The sequence below is a fragment of the Ursus americanus genome, chromosome 29, assembly GCF_024610735.1.
Source record: "Ursus americanus isolate L20-20 chromosome 29, mUrsAme1.1.p, whole genome shotgun sequence".
In the NCBI taxonomy this organism is placed as follows: domain Eukaryota; kingdom Metazoa; phylum Chordata; class Mammalia; order Carnivora; family Ursidae; genus Ursus; species Ursus americanus.
The window spans coordinates 1,543,252-1,560,733 of NC_142155.1; the positions used below are offsets into that span (position 1 = coordinate 1,543,252).

Sequence of the window (17,482 nt, forward strand, 5' to 3'; positions counted from 1 at the left end):
CTAGGATGCAGCAGCACCTGGTTTAGTTGTGACAACCAAAGTGTCTCCAGACATTGCTCCCTTCAGGAGCAAAATCAACCCCTGTTGATTTTGGCATATACAAATACTGGCATTTATAATGAATGAATGAATGAATGAATGAATGAATGGGAGAAAGAGAGAAAGAGAAAGAAAGAAAGAAAGAAAGAAAGAAAGAAAGAAAGAAAGAGAAAGAAAGAAAGAAGCAAAACTGGGTAACTTTTATAAAGTGATTCTCTGCCTTACAAAAGGAAGCATCCATGAGTTCTTTTAGGCAGGATTATCCAGTTGAGTAACTACAGCCTTTAAATAAGGTACATATACATATAAATCTCAGTATCTTCACTTTCATTTTTATTTAAAATTTTAAAAAAACAATTTTTAAGTTTTTATTGAAATTCCAGTTAGTTTACAAAAAGGGGGGATGGGAGGGGGGAAAATTCCAATTAGGTCACATATAGTATCTTCACTTTTAAAGTGAAGGTGTTAGAACAGCTTCTAAATCCTCTTTCATTTTTAAGTAGTCTACTGATCTATGGTATCGGGTGCTTTATAGTCAGTAACTACTTGAGTGAGTGGGTGTGAAAATGAAAAACATAAAGTATTAGAAACTATGATAAAGTAATGAGAAATTAAGAAGAAACATTTCTGACGCTGCCCTATGCCATTGGAAAATATGACTATTTTTAAAATATGACTTTCATTAAAATTTTTTAAAGTACACTTATGGTCTAGAACAGTGCTGCCCAAAAGAAATATAATGCAAGCCACAAGCATAATTTTAAATTTTCTAATAACCACACTAACAAAATAAAAAGGAACAGGTTAAATTAATTTTAATAATATATTCTTACTTAATATAATATATCCAGAACATTATCATTTCAACATGTAATCAACATAAAATTTATGAGACGTTTTACATTCTTTTTTTCAACTAAGTCTTGAAATGCACTATTTTACACTTTTAACACATCTATATGTGGAGGAGGCACATTCTAGCATTCAACAGCCACAGGTGGTGTGTGCCTACAATAATGACAGCAAAGGATTAAAATAAGGGCAAAAAGCAAGAACATTTTTCATCTTTGCCAGAGAATGAAGTGTTCCCATAAATAAGTAACCAAGAACTGAAGCTTTACCTTTCAAGCAAAGTTTCTCCTTTTATTCATTACTGATATCTTTCTCAAGCACAATATAAACCATCATGCTTTTTAAACAAAGGATTATTAAAAAAAACACTTAATTCTTTGCTTGATAAGGATCCACTAGTATTATGTTTGGGTTTTTAAAAAAGATTTTATTTATTTATTCATGAGAGGGAGAGGGAGAGAGAGGTAGAAGCAGGTTCCCTGCTGAGCCCGATGCGGGGCTCAATCCCAGGACCCTGGGATCATGACCTGAGCCGAAGGCAGATGCTTAACCAATTGAGACACTCAGGCGCCCCCACTAGTATTATGCTTTATATTCTGATGCAGTTAGCTCCTGTTTTCTTCCTAGACACCCATGCATTTCGCCACTGCCACACTAGAAACCACCAGATAAACTGAAAACTATCCTTCCAGAACTGCCCAACTGTAGGGATGCCCATAAAATGCTTGGATTTTGGATTCCCTTGCTTTGGGGTCTGGCAGGCCACCTACCTAAAAGAGGGTGCCAGGGATCTTGTATTGAAAGAAGCCCATGCATAAAATTCCTCTTTGGTGCAGCCCCTGTCTCCCCGTCTCGTCCCACAAATCCTCATGCCGGCAATAGTCTCTCTTCACCTACTGTCCCCACTTCATCTCTGGTTTCATTCTCTATTCCTACTTCATTTCTTTTCATCCTCTGTTCCCATCTCATCTAGAAGTTCTAATTGCGGAGTTCTAACATGCTCTGGTTTGCCAGAGTAACAGTTTATCCCGTCGTCCCAGCACAATTACTAAGAGAGCCTCCTTGCATACTCAGAACTGCCCCAGTTTGGACAACTATAGTTACCCCATTCTAGTAGTTTCCATGAATAAGGCCAGCTGAGTTCAGTGACAATCCCTCTAAAGATGAAAGGCCCAAGTGGTATTTATGTTAAAATGGTACTTCACCTTAATTATCATGAACATTCCTTATTTCTGACATGTTAGGTCTTTCTGCTTACTCTGTCCCTTTTCATATGCTCTACTCCTGCTGGTTAGCCTGGAGTTCAGACTGTATCCTGCCAGATCCTAAGTCTCTATTGTTAAAAAAAAAGCAAAAAAAAAAAAAAAACAAAAAACAAAAAACAAAAAACCCGATCCCCTTACTTGCAGTCAGCACCTTTCTGATTTGTGAAATTCCTGTCTTTGCTTCCTAATGCTTTGCAAGTTGTCTCATCACTACCCGCTACTGGCCTCGCTCCAGCAAAACACGAATACTCCAAAAAGGCTTTACAGCGAAAAACACAGATTAACAACCATCCTCTCACATGCCATGGCAATAAGAATGATAACGCTTTTTCACAGAAACAGAGCCATCTTTCAGGTAAAACACACCAGTGCATGCTAGTTTATACCTAATAACTGTAGAGATACAAGAAAGAATAGATGTGGGCAGCCTCAGTCCTGCAGGAGTGCAGGGGTGAAGGGAGCTACAACGGCAGCAACCTCTAACCATCTCCACCATCTATCGGTTGGCAGTTTCTCAAGTGCTAGGTGCTCAGCAAACATGACCTCCCTGAACCCTCATGATGACATTAGGATGTTTCATTCTTAAACCCATTGTACTGCTGAGGAGAAACTCTCAGATCTGCTCACTGATGCCAGAGAACGTAACAGCTTATGAGTGGCAGAGATGCGATTTGAACCCATGTTGATGTCTATGAAACTTGTACTCTTTCTGTAGATCCTCTGTGGCCTCAGTACAGGGCTGGGGACCATGTTAAGAAGGAAACTTTTAATTTATGAATACATAATAGTTGACTCCACATCTCATTGTGGGTAAGAAATGTGTTTGCACCCCTGAGCCGGGAGGAGCGGGGGAGAGGGAACACTCACTACAGTTTCACTTCTTTATGATTAGAATTTAATTAGAAAGCCTGTTTCCTAGACCCGTCAAACCCTCCTGATTTTGGTTTTGTGGTTGTTGTTTTATTTTTCTTCCTAGTCTTAACTACCTGTATTTCATCCTCATTGTTACACTGAAGGATTTTAAGCTGCCAATTATTTTCTCTCAGCATTTTTAAGATACTGTTCTGTTGTTCTCTGGTTTCTACTGCTGTTCTAGTAAATAGGCTGTAACAGCTCCTAAATCCCATGAGTTAGCTGTCCATACAGCACACACTGGTTTGTTGCTGCATCTGTCTCTCTTGGCTGTTTCCGAATCCTCTCACTGTCTTTAGCGTTCTGCAGTTTTACTATAGTCTACGCATGGATTTCTTTTTATTTATCTTGTTTGGAATTGCTGAACGAGCTGAATTTGAGGATTTATGACATCAACTCTGGAAAATTCTTAGCCACTATCCCTTCAGATGTTGCCTCTTCCTCTTTCTCACCACGACTTCTGGAAATCTGATTACAAGTGTCAGATCCCCCACGTCTCATGACTATATTTCTACCCTTTTGTTTCTCTGTGCCACATTCTATATAATTTCTACTGCCCAATCTTGCAGTTCACTGAGCTCTGTTGCTGTGTCTAAACTCTCTGGCTATTTGTGCTATGTAGTTTTCACCAGCTCTATTTTTCATTTCTAGAGGTTCTATTTGTTTTTATTTTTCTTTAATTCAACATGATTATTTTTAATCTTGCTTTTTACTTGTTACTAATGCATTCTTTTAAATATAATTCTTTGAAATATAGTTCAAGTATAATTATTTTTATTCTATATATGAATAATGAAGTCCTAGGGGTGAAAATCTGCTCATTTCTGCTAACCCACTTCCTCATGTTGTCTAATTTTTTATTGTGTACTAATAATTATCTGATGTGTGCCTGTGGGAATTTTGAGGGCTTTAGGTTGAAAGTGTGTTTCACCATTAAAATTTTGTATATACCTCTGCCACACAGCCTGGGAGACCACTAACGAGAGGCCATTTTATTTTTTGGTTTGAGGTTTCTGAGACCACATAGGTGGAATATATTTGAATTCCCAACTCTTATGTAGTCAGGGCTGTGATTACGAAGTCTCAGAGGAAGTCTCTCTTTCCTCTCCCCCATCACCGCATAAACAAGGTCAGGGCAAACAAGAGAACCTGACATCTCCCTTGTTGTTGGAGAGATTTTTTTAAGACTTCCCATTTCACTGATCATATAGACCCTTCAAGAGTCCAAGCCATAGGCAGCGATCTCAGTTCCAACTCCCAGCCTTTACAGACCCACGATCTGGTCTCCCATCCCGTATGACCATTAAAATTCCAATGTGGCTCTTAAGTTCCTAATATTTAGATAATTGCTGGAGGGAAACAGAGGAAGCTTGTCACCCTGGATTGCTGCTTCTACTTACCCTTTTTGTATGGGGAAATACCTGAAAAAAATTTCACTGTATAACTTGTTGTATTCTGATTTTTGAGTCATATGAATGTATTGTACATTCAAAAAGTGAAATTCTAAAAAACTAGTCTGGAAGTCAAACTCTACTCTACAAACTCCTTTTTAACACTGTCCCCAGCCCTGATACTGAGGCCTGATACAGAAAGAGTACAAGTTTCATAGACATCAACATGGGTTCAAATCGCATCTCTGCCACTCATAAGCTGTTACGTTCTCTGGCATCAGTGAACAGATCTGAGAGTTTCTCCTCAGCAGTAAAATGGGTTTAAGAATGAAACATCCTAATGTCATCATGAGGGTTCAGGGAGGTCATGTTTGCTGAGCACCTAAAAAATCTGGGGAGATTTCCTTTTGAACTAATCTGCTTATTTTAAATGGTGTTTGTTGTACTTGGTGAAGCATTTTGAGGATGATCTGTCTTTCATTTCCAGGGAGGAGGAAGGAAACCAGAAAAGCCTTTTATAAACTTCATGTCTCCTATGGACTAAAAGCCTAAGGAGCCTGCCACGCTTTCTGATTACCCTGAATGGTAACACAGAAGAACACAGGACCGCTAGTATCAGGTTATATAAATGAGATAACAGTCAGGACGAGGTAAAAGTAGTCATTTAGAAACTTTAGTTACTATCATGTCTCCTGCTGGCAGTAAATCAGTGAACTTAGGAGTCAATTAAAAGGAGAAAAGGAATTGGTTTACAAAGGGAACAGGTTTACAAGAATTTCCACACCCTAAAGATCAGACTAGTATGCTTTTGGTATATACACACACTGCTTTTTTGTTCTGTAACAATAAGAGGAAAAAAAATAATCCTTTTGAGCATCTATTACAGTCACACTGAAAGGAACTTTACTCATGTTAATTCTTAGCCCTATGTATCATTGTACAGATTAAAACTGAGGCTCAGAGGCAGAAACTGGCCCAAAGAAGGCACAGCCAATAGGCCATGGAGCTAGGGTTCAAGTCTAGGTATGCCTGTACTGTTTCCACACTGCTGATGAAGGCCTCTGGAAACAGGCCTTGAATTACAAAACTCACTGAACTAATAAACAGAAGACTCAGGTCAAACAAGCCAATTTATTCCTAATTTGAGTGTCAAAGTCAGGAGTTATTCAAAAGAAATGACTAGCATTTCTTCCATAGTAAAGAATTAAGCAAGACAATTCTGCTATTCCTATTGCATGTCTAAAATTTTCAGGGGGTGCTCTTCTGAAAGAAGCTTAGGACGTAAAGAGGTGATCTCCAACACTATACAGATTATAGAGTCAGGTCACGAGGTAAGGGGAAGAAATTGGTGTATTTTAAAAGGAGCTTAAAATCAGAACATGGGTTTTCCAAACTAAAGGAGGGACAAGGTTCAAGGCAAATGGGAGACAAAGCTGGGAGGAAAAATTTCACTGTGTAACTTGTTGTATTTTCTGATTTTTGAGTCATGTGAATGTACTGCACATTCAAAAAGCGAAATTCTAAAAAACTAGTCTGAAAGTCAAACTCTACTCAAATGTTCTAATTTATATAATAACAGAATACAAGACTAATGCAAACTATATAAGGAGTAAATAAGGTTGTTTCACTTCCACAGTGCTCATTCCTCACACTACGAGTGTTCCCTCAAAACATGTCAAAATTTTAGGGTAAAGTCATTGCTTCATTCTAAAGAGTTAAAGTAAAATCTTTACAGTGGCTAGACCAAGAGGCCAGTGAAAAATACGAACAATACAGTGATTTATTTAAATCTATCTGTTGAAACCTAAGTAAAAAAAAGTACACGTGTGTCCCACGTCACCGCCAGGTTAGCACCGGCACCGCTCACCTTTAGGAGCAGCAGGCTTAATGGCCATCCTGCCAACCAGGCATTCCTTCAGCATGGACTCATAATTGACCCAGCGATGAACCTGGCACGAGATATAAATGCAAGAAAAGCAACATGACTCTAACTCCATGAGATGCTCTAATTTTATTTGCAGCAAAACTAACCATTCTTATACTGCTCTGAAAAAACTTAAGAAACAGATTCAATTAGCCAATAAGAGAGCAACAAGAAGGCAGCAGACATAGGAATTCTTTAGAACAATGTTCTCTAAGTGTTGTCTACAGACCTCTGGAGGTTCTTGACACCCTTTCAGATATCCATGAGGTCTCAATTAGTTTCATAATAATACTGAGATGTTATTTGCCTTTTTCATTGGTGTTGACACTTGCACTGATGTGGAAAAAGCAGTTGGGGGTGAAACTGCTTACATGTTGGCACAAGTCAAGCCAGAGGTTTCAATCTTTACGTTCTTCACCATCACATACCCATAGGGGTAGGGGAGATTGGTTTCATTTAAGAATATCCTTCATGAAGGGGCGCCTGGGGGGCCCAGTCGGTTGAGCGTCCGACTCTTGATCTCGGCTCAGGTATTCACCTCAGGGTCATAAGTTCAAGCCCCGCACTGGGCTCCACACTGCATGTGGAGCCTACTTTAAAAAAAAAAAAAAAAGAAGACTATCTTTCATGAAGTAGAAGAAATGATTAATTTTCTTAAATCTTAATGCTTGAGTATAGGTCTTGGTCACAAAAGAAGTTCTCAAAACATTTCTGCTGCAAAGTAAGATGGTCACCTTGAGGAAAAATACCTATGTGATTATTTGATTTGCAAATTGAACTGATCTTTTGTCTCAGAAGGCTGTTTATATGTAGAAGAAAAAAAAAAAAAGACTGAGAAACTGGTTATTCAGACTTGGGTATCTGACAGACATTTTTTTGAAAATGAACAGACTGAGACTATCACTTCAAGGAAAACAACTGACAGTATTTGTTGCCAGACTCAATGGTGGGAATTAAATTTAAATACCCTCTGGAGGACACCTTCTCAATATACATAAAAGCCTAAAAATATGCTGCTCTTTCACTGAGTAATTCGTGAATTTACCTGAGAAAATATTCACATATACACAAAGATGCAGGTATCAGGATATTCATCATAGCACTATTTATATTAGCAAAATATTGGAAATAATCTAGATGTCCAATTGTAAAAGACCAGTAAAGGAAAATATATCATTCCTAATATAATTATATTATTCTATTCTATTATTATATTATATATTATATTACTATAATAATCATAATTATTAATATTAATAATTATTATTAATATATTATATAATAATTTATTATTCCATGAAACATTAGATCATCAGTAAAATAAATCAGGTCAAATAATACTGACATGAGAATCTTTGTGTATGTTCCTAAGTAAATAAATATATACGTAAATAGCAAATACATAATGTGTAATTATAAATGAGCACTCATTTATTAATAGAAATTGGTAAATTACATTTATCAAATATTTAAGGACCATCCAATGACATGTAGAGCACTATCCCTGGGGCTATAGTGTTGGGTAGAATTTTAATAGATAAATGAAGGAGTAAGATATTCAAGGAGGCAAAAGTATGAGGTTTGTTTATCATGGAACTAGTGATTTGCTCAAAGCAAAATGCATGTTGAGAATATTTGTCTTAATAACAGTATTTTAAGGCCTCAAAGTCCACACCAGGGACTTTTGATTTATCCCACTGTCAACGGTGTGCATCTGAAGAGCTGCAGAACAAGATGCTGAGATGACTGTCTTGAACAATACTCATCCCGCTGTCATGTTATTTACATTGGTACTGAAGGCAAAGGTATCAGGATAGTATTAAAATAGCAGGACCAGAGAAGGTGATCATGACTTCATCTAAGGCAGCAGGAAGACAGAAAAGGATGTAATGTTTAAAGACAGCACCTCGGGATTTCACCAGTGCTGGATACTGGTGCACAATGAGGAAGGCAAAGATTCTCATGTGGCTTCAGGTCCCCATTAGCAGAAATAGGAAACAGAGGAGGAATAAAAGGGAAGAAGATGAATTGATATTATTTGAAGGCAAAATGAACTGAAGTGCCAATGGGTAATCAAATTGCCCATCAGGTGTCTGGAAATAAAAAACAGGAGGTCAGAAGCCAAAGTAGAGACAGAAATCTGACAGTGAAAAGATTATTTAATATTCTTTGTACAAATTAAATACTAGCCCTGAATAAATTCTCAAATATTTAAAGATACAAGAAGCTTCCCCACAGTTTCTAGAATATACAGTTGTTTACTTCTGTGGTAAGTAAAAGTCTTAAATAAACATCACTGGGCCTATTAAAGCCAAGGGGAATGCAGCAATCTGGTAACTAACGTACCGTTTAAACTGCTAAAGAATTCTTGTGACTTCTCCAAAGCTTAAATTAAGATTTGCTAAAATAAGGTCCATATAACCTCACAACACTGAGGAATACAAACAGGACTAGATTTTACTGGAAACTCTTCTTGAGGAAGAGTACATTTAGCATCAGGAAGTTACAGAACAGATATAAGAAAAAAGTATGGCAATTTTTCACACAAATGTTTCCAAACTTTTCTATTTAGCTTGCATTGCTAGACAATAACAAATTCCAAATGACAATGGGAATTTGCCTTAAATCAGCAATAAGAACTTCCAAGGAGAATGCTATTATGACCAGTGGCCAAACACAACTTTCCTCCAATCCACAAAGAACATTAACGGCAAATGGGATTCTGCTGTTCAAGCAGATGCACCTCAGTCCATTTAAATATAAAACAAACTGTATTTCCGGCAACCTGGTCAAAAAATAAATCCTAAAATAGCTGAGAAGGTAGGAGGAACAGAAACCAAATTATATTTGTTCAGGAGTCAACTCGGGGCGCCTGGGTGGCTCAGTCGGTTGAGCATCCAACTCTTGGTTTCAGCTCAGGTCTGATCCCAGGTTTGTGAGACTGAGCTGCTCAGCACGGAGTCTCCCTGAGGATTCTCTCCCTCTGCCCCTCTACTCACTCGTGTGTGCTCTCTGTCTCTGATAAATAATCTTAAAAAAAAAAAAAAAAAAGAAGAAGTCAACTCTAAAAATAACCCGATCTCATTCCAGTATCTCAAATGGTAAAATCCCAGTACCACAACATGGATCATCATCACTAAAATACAAAATAAAGTGTATGTGAGACAAAGGCAAATTTCTATTTTTCTCAAGACTGTTGTTTCAAAATAATGGTTCAGCCTATTGATAGTAGTTCACATACTCTATGTAACTTTTAAATAGTATAAGAGCTAATGTTTGTTTTTAGTAAATGTAAGCGGAAATAAAAGGGGAAAGATGACTAATACAAGTATCTTCTGAAATATACATATAGAATCTCTGCTACCACTCTAGGAAAAATAAATTTTCTATTCATTAATCATCTAAACTTTCTACATCATATGCAGATTCAGTATACCAAGACAGGCCGGTTATTTAACATTCCCCAAAGGAGAAAAAACTAATAAGCACACAGAAGCTTAAGCGTCTTGTTCTTTCTTCTAATTGCTACTGCCTCCCATAACCCAACCCTCATCATCATGAAAATCAATCAAAACCGAGTAAACAGCTGCCAGGAGAGGAGACAGCAAGCACTTAAGAGCAGATGCCCAGATACAGATTTGAAACCATCTCTAGAATTAGAGTAAAATAATTCGAAGGGAAATTAAACAGTTGTTACTTACGAGCATCTTCCTACATGTCAAAATTCAAGCCAACAAATGTGAAATTTGTGCAACTATTTTCTTTTTTTTCTACAACTATCACATGGCTAAATCTAAGAGAACTTTTCCACTGTAATACTATGATTACCTTCACCACCTCACCTGATCAAAGAGGTCAGTGCCATCAGATCCTGCAGCTTTCATTAGTTCATCTTCTCCACCAGGATGATACTCCATATATGGGCTGACATTATAAACAAGCCCTATCAAAACAAGGGGAAATAATATTCTAGATGAGCTTCTTAAAAGTTGTACAAACTAGAAATGTAAGTTTCAATAAATCTTTTCAAATACATCCTATTTAACAAATCATTATCATTTCAAAGTATTAAGTACATAAAGAATTTAAGATTTTACCAGACTAGCAAGCTAACAAGTTAGCCTGCCAGTTTCATGGGTCCTGGGCAGACAATGTCAGACAAAAAGGCTAATTTAGTACTCACATCACTAGCAGTAGCCACGATATCAGCATTTGCATGAGTTCCCCGTACCCCAATTCCTACAGACCTATGCAAAGAGGGCCAGATAATACCTGTGCACTAAAGTGCTGTATGACAGGAGGGGAAGTCCAAGTTTAGGAAAGTCGAATCTTTTATAATGGGCAGGAAGTACACATGCCCTTTGTTCTGGAGGGGAGACATTATCTTTATTATACCAAACAGTTCTACTACCCGAGGTTGTTTACTATGCCAGCATCCCTGAAAAGACTGTTCAGAACAAAGACAGGCAGTGTTTCTGCTTCTAAGAAGTGCAGGTATTTGAAATACCTAGAGAGAACTGCCTCCTAACACAAAGAAATAATGAATCACTGCTTATAATTTTTAAAACTTCTCTTTCTCTCTCTCTCCTCCATCATCTTCTACTGCCCTGCTAGGAGAATTTAATGAAGAAGAATCTAACTGTCACCCACGTGTCTGATCATCTCAGCGACCGCTGGGCAAACCAGTGTGACTGGGCCACTGAGGCATGCTCTGAGAAAGCAAGCACGATCCTTCTCTGCAGTTGGCCAAGGAACAAAGATTATTGTTTAGATCTTAATAATCCTTTTATCTTCTCCAAACCTTTATCTCACCTGTTCATATATTTAAATATATCTTTATCTTAAAAAAAAAAGAAATAGGGAAAAACAAATGGAGGAAAATTTGCTCAATGATTAGCCTTCCCAAGGAAATGAGCTGCTTTTTAATCCTCTACTTGAAAACTAGACAGTAGACAAATCCAGCCCTGAAGACACCTCAAGAGTACAATGAGATCAACTGGTTTTCTTATATCCAGGACTAGTCCCTCTTTATGCTATGACTTCCATGAATTTAAATAACTTTAGGTAACTTAAAATTTTCATCCTATAGGATAATCTTGGGAGGAAAGAAGAGACTGGATTTCAGGCCCAAAAAGGTACTATAGTTTTTCCACAAGTTTAATTTTAGAGAATAACCAACCAGATAGATTTCTTTCTAAGATGGCTTAAAAGCAATTTAGGCAACAAAAAGAAGTAAATTCACAAGATCTCTCTTTTAGCAGTCCTCCAAAGAAGTCTGAAAAAAAACCGCAAACAACTGGTGGAGTTCCCTCCTTTCTTCTTCCCTATCCACCTTCTCTACCAAATTTGGAAGGGGTTTTTCCTATTGTTTAATTCTTAAAATCCACAGACCACAAATGCCAGATGTAATGATTAAGATCAGAGTTATTCCCAATAGATTTTTTTTTTTTAAGACAGAACGCCTTACTTGGAATTCCAAACTTTCTCTGCAACCAAACCTTGACTAGAGTTTCTCAAGAACATGAAACTGACAACAACAATCATGAACCTTCTGTGATGGAATTTCATATGTTTCGGCAACTGGCAGAAAGATAAATAGGAGCTTTGCCAGCTATCCACAATCAGCATATAAAGCCTCAAACATCCCACATGTGTTCTCTTCGACCTCTCAGCCCTATAGATTGACCCTTATCCTCTCATATTGTCACCCCAGACCTGAACAGCTTCCATGCTCTTCAAATGGACAAAACTAGGAATGCCTATAAAATCCCTCACTGTAAGGAACTGAGAGCGTTAGCGTCTCAGTCCAAGAACTGTTAGATCCAACCACACTTGGCAGTGTGAGTAGCTTGTTACTTATGAAACATAACCCAGCTTCCAAAACCAACAATGCTTTTCCTCTGGTGCAGAGGCTTTCTTCTCTCTTTTTCTTCCTCTATGTTATCTCCTTCCTTTTTCCTCTTCAAATGCATTTCCTAACAACTAAAACTTGAATGTGGCAGAAGAAAACAAACACAGAGAACCTAACTTTATGCTTTTCTTTCATGCTCGATTGTGTTCTATTTGTACTATACGTGCTGTTCAGACAGCAATCTCTCACTTACAAGCCTCTAGCCCCCCGTGGATTCTGACCACCTGGTTTTTGAAACTAATTTTGCTTGCAATTTTCTAAGTTCTGCAATGACACAATCAACTTCTTCCTATAGCTCTAGTTGCACAATATGGCAGATGTGTACAACAGATTGCCCGTCAAATATAAATACATGGTATTTAGGGACCCACAGACATAATCTCAACTCAATGCTAGGCTATTAACGAATTCTGCAAAACCTAAATCCTAATAATGATGTTAAAAACAAAAATGGGCAGGAAGAGGTTCATAAAACATCAGTCCTGAATGGTACAAAACTGCTGTGACCAGGATCCTCTGGTCACAGCCCAACAGGGGCTTTTAGATCATTTACGTGGGTCACCTTCAGTTGCAGAGGGGGAGTCAGGGAGAATATCTATCGACTGATCGATCAATCTATCTATCCATCCACCCAGCCATCCATCTTATCTACTCATCCCCTCCTTTATGCTGATATTTTATTTTTTGTTTTGTACTTTTGAAAACTCTAACCAGGAGTAGATATAAGGATTGACTGAGTACTGTCAAGACGAGCAAGTTAGGGGCATCTGGTGGCTCAGTCAGTTAAGCGTCTGCCTTCAGCTCAGGTCATGATCCCAGGGTCCTGGGACAGAGTGTTATATGTCAACTATATCTCACTGTACTGGAAAAAAAATAGATAAAAAAGAACAACTTATTAAAATTAAAATACAACAGTTTTATTAGGAACATCTACTCTAATGTTTAAGACATCACTTTTAAACACCCTAATGATATTCAGGGGTACCTTTTTTAGCTTCATCCTGGCCAAGCTACAGTGCAACGGAAAGCACACATTCAGAACAACAGCTACACTGAGTTCTTTAGGCAACGTACTGGTACCTATTCTAGTGTTTCTCATGAAATTATCTCTTGTGTTATATGTTTGGAACTCTGAGCTCTCAAACAAGTTCTCAGAATAAAAATTACTCACTTTAAAACGACCACTTAGTGCTCTGTATCATCAGAAACTTATACTGCCAATTCAATCACAGAGTGATAGAGTCTGACGACGAGGAGAACTCTAAAGGCAATTTCTAGTCTGATTTCTGACCCAGTACAGGGTCAAGATCTACAGACAAGACGATCATCCAGCATCTGCTTGATAGGCTAGGAGCTCACTGCTCATATAAAGGCTACGTTCAAGGATCAATATCATTTTTATATCTAAAAACTAATGTTGTCATTTTACACAGAAAGAACTCTTCCCCATCTTGGTAAATGCTGCCCCTAGTTTTTCACATATAATTTTTATATCTGTTGTAACTTAAACCCGAACTGCTACTGCTAAAGCCTAAGGCATCCTAGAACAAAATGTTTGTTTGTGTGTAAAAATTTTAAAAACCCACAACGAAACGTGCAAAAGAAAAGCAAATATGCCAGTGGCCTAACCCCACTAAAAATGTTACTAGGACTGAGCATGAAATGTCATCCTAAACTTCCTGGAAGCCAAGGCTAAAAAGAGACACTGGTAACACTGGTTGCATTATCTGATCTTAAAAAGTATTAAAAAGAAACAAACAAAAGGAGACTCCTTTCTTTTTTAAAAAGGAGAAAGCGTCTTTGAGTTTTTGATGTTGATATTGTGAGAAACGTGAGTCCCTGTACGGGGGTCACTGACCACACGACAGATACTATGATTTAACAATACGCAGAAACCTTCTTCAGGTAGCATACCTACCATCCTCCCCAGCGCTGAGTCACCACTAATGTATGTTCTGTCTCTTGAGACTTGCAAATTTGGGGCATTTCAAATTAATGGAAGCATACAATACAGGGTCTTTTGTTTGCCTTCTTTCATGAGGATAATATTGTCAAGGTTCATCCATGTTGCAGCATGTGTCAATACATCATTCCTTTTTATGGCTGAATAATATTGCACGTATGGATAGAGCACACTTTGTTTATCTATTCATCAGTTCATTGACATTTAAGTTATTTCCACCTTGGGATTATTACAAATAATGCTGCTATGAACATTCATGTACGCATTTTTGCGTGGACATATATTTTTATTTCTTTTGAGTATATACATAGGAGTAAATCTGCCGGGTCATATACAATTTATGTTTACCTTTTTGAGGAACTGCCAGAATGTTTTCTATACTCAGCAGCAATGTGGGAAGCTTCCAATTTCAGAGCACTCTTTTTTAGTCACCACTCCAACTTCCCATAGACAGAAAAAGCCTTTTCCCACCTACAGAACCTGAATCACTTATCTCAGATAATGAAACTCACACTGGATCGCAGCAAGCTCCAACTCGTTCTCAACCCCAGCTCTATATCTGACACCACAATGTAAGCCTCAAGTGACATTTATACCTATTAACCTATCTCCCAGATGAGGCTCCCACAATTTTTCAGGGTAGGTAACCCCATGTGAACCGTGATAACCCACCGATAGGGAGTGAACTGCATCCCTATGGTTCGAGGCCACACACCCACTGATAATTTGTCATTTTCTTTGTTCTATTTTATGTCAGAGAACCTCAAAGCATGATCCAGAGCTTCCTGAGGGAGCTTAAAAGTCTTTTGGTGGGTGGTCCAAGGCCAAACCGTTTTTATAGTAATACTAACAAGATGCCATCTGCCTTTTTAAAAATCTTTCTTCCACAAGTGTGTAAGATAAAATGCAGAAGGTGACACAAGAATACAGTTGTCACCTATGAAGTTACACTTTAAAAATATGTGCCAAGATGTAAAACAATGCCACTTCTCTATTTTTTGTTTTGGAAAATAAAGTTATTTTTCATAAAAATATCTATTATTTGTGATAACATATGGTGACTTTATTGTTTTTATTTTAAAATTAATTTTAAAATATTCTTTGTCTTTTTTTTTTTAAGGTGGTTTTATTGGGGTACCTGAGTGGCTTAGTCAGTTGAACATCAGACTGTTGGTTTCAGCTCAGGTCATGATTGCAGGGTCATGAGACAGAGCCCCAAGTCAGGCTCCGCACTCAGCATGGAGTCTGCTTGGGATCCTCTCCCTCCCCATGTTCACGCTTGCACGCGTTCTCTCTCTCTCTCTCTCTCTCTCTCTCAAATAAATAAATAAATAAAATCTTGGTTTTATTAAAGCACTGGGACAGGACCTGTGGGCAGAAAGAGCTGCCTCTTTAAATTTCATAATTTTCATTTCTGAAAGGCAAAAACATCAACAGATATAACATCATAAACAAAACCTCCTCGGGGGTCTGTGTAATTTTTACAAGAGTAAAGAGATCTTAAAGCCAAAAAAATTTCAGAACTATTGCTATAAGTAAAAGTATTTTTGTAATCATATTTAAAATTAGTTTTGAAAATTCAAACAGAGATTTAACTCTAAAGCCCCATATTGTATTCACTCAACAAGAATTTATTTAATGCCCATCATGTACATGCCAAATATTATGCGACTCACTGCAGTATTTCTACTTATTTCACTATTCCCCATGGCTCATTTTGTTGGCTCTAAAATCAATGAAGAAAAAGGTGTGCTCACACAATAAAATCATAGCATATTTCACTGTATTCAAATGTACAGATCCATTTTCGCAAGTACTGTGACCACTTTGCCATCTTGTGTTCAGTAAAGAAATAACACATTATTTTAATTTTACTACCGATATTTATCTAGTTCTTCTATCAACTGCTGAGAGAGGGTGTTAAAATACGCAACCATAACTGCTGATTTTATTTCTACCTTTCAATACTATCAGTGTTTGCTTCATGTATTTTGAAACTTTGTTATAAAGCATAAACAGTCTTCATAATGAACTGACTCTTTTAATGTTACGAAATGTCTATCTCTAGTAAGATTCTTTGTCTTGGTAATATACTTCATCTAATATCAATATAGGTCAACCCTGTTATACTTACTGTCTAGACAGTACACATTTTTCTCCACTTATACTTTCAACCTATCTGTGTCTATATATTTTAAGTGTACCCCTTCTACAGAGCACCTAAATAGATATTTCTACAAAGACACACGAATGGCCAATAGACACATGAAAACATGCTCAACATCACTCATCATCAGAAAAATGCAAATCAAAACTACAATGAGATATCACCTCACACCTGTCAGAATGACTAAAATCAAAAACACAAGAAGTAAGTGTTGACAAGGATATGGAAAAAAAGGAACCCTCATGCACTGCTGGTGGGAATACAACTTGGTGTAGCCACTCTGGAAAATAGCAGGAAGGCTGCTCAAAAAAAATTAAGTAGAAATACCATATAATCCAGTAATTCCACTACTAGGTATTTACCCAAAGAAAACAAAAACACTAATTTGACAAGATGCACGCACCCTTACATTTATTACAGCATTATTTACAATAGCCAAGATATGAAAGCAACCCAAATGTCCATGGACTGATGAATGGATAAAGATGTGATATATATATACATTGGCATATTAGTCAGCCACAAAAAAAAAAAAAAAAGAATGAGATCGTGCCATTTGCAACAACATGGATGAACCTAGAGGGTATTATGCTAAGTGAAATAAATCAGACAGACAGAAAAATGCCATATTATTTCACTCATATGTGGAATTTAAGAAACAAAACAAATGAACAAAGAAAAAAAGAGGCCAAAAACAAAACAAACAAACAAACAAAAACAACCCTGGCTCTTAAATACAGAGAATAAACTGGTGGTTGCCACAGGGGAGGTGGATTGGGGGATGGGTGAATTAGATAAAGGGGATTAAGAGTACACATAGTGTTGAGCACTGAGTAATGTATAGAATTGCTGAATCATTATATTATACATCTGAAACTAATGTAACACTGTATGTAATTATACTTCAATTTAAAAAGAAAAAGAAAAAGAAAAAAGAAAAGGAACTGACCTAAGTAACTTTGGAAACCAACTGACTGGGAACATAAAACCAAAGACAAATAATTACATAAAACACTGCAAAATAAGCAAACAAAACAAATAAATACAGTGTATCCCTT

General features: G+C 37.2%; 1 protein-coding gene across 3 annotated transcripts in view; it reads right to left on the reverse strand.

Annotated features, from left to right (window-relative positions):
• The window catches only part of CYB5R4 (cytochrome b5 reductase 4), an 82,180-nt gene that overhangs the window by 47,544 nt on the left and 17,154 nt on the right, over positions 1-17,482 (reverse strand). For all 3 annotated transcript variants that reach the window (XM_045804499.2, XM_045804494.2, XM_087856909.1), the window contains exons 3-4: positions 10,226-10,326; positions 6,327-6,408 (exon numbers count right to left, since the gene is read on the reverse strand). In XM_045804499.2, the coding sequence (XP_045660455.1) occupies positions 6,327-6,408; positions 10,226-10,326 (183 nt within the window). The remainder of the gene's footprint in view (positions 1-6,326; positions 6,409-10,225; positions 10,327-17,482) is intronic.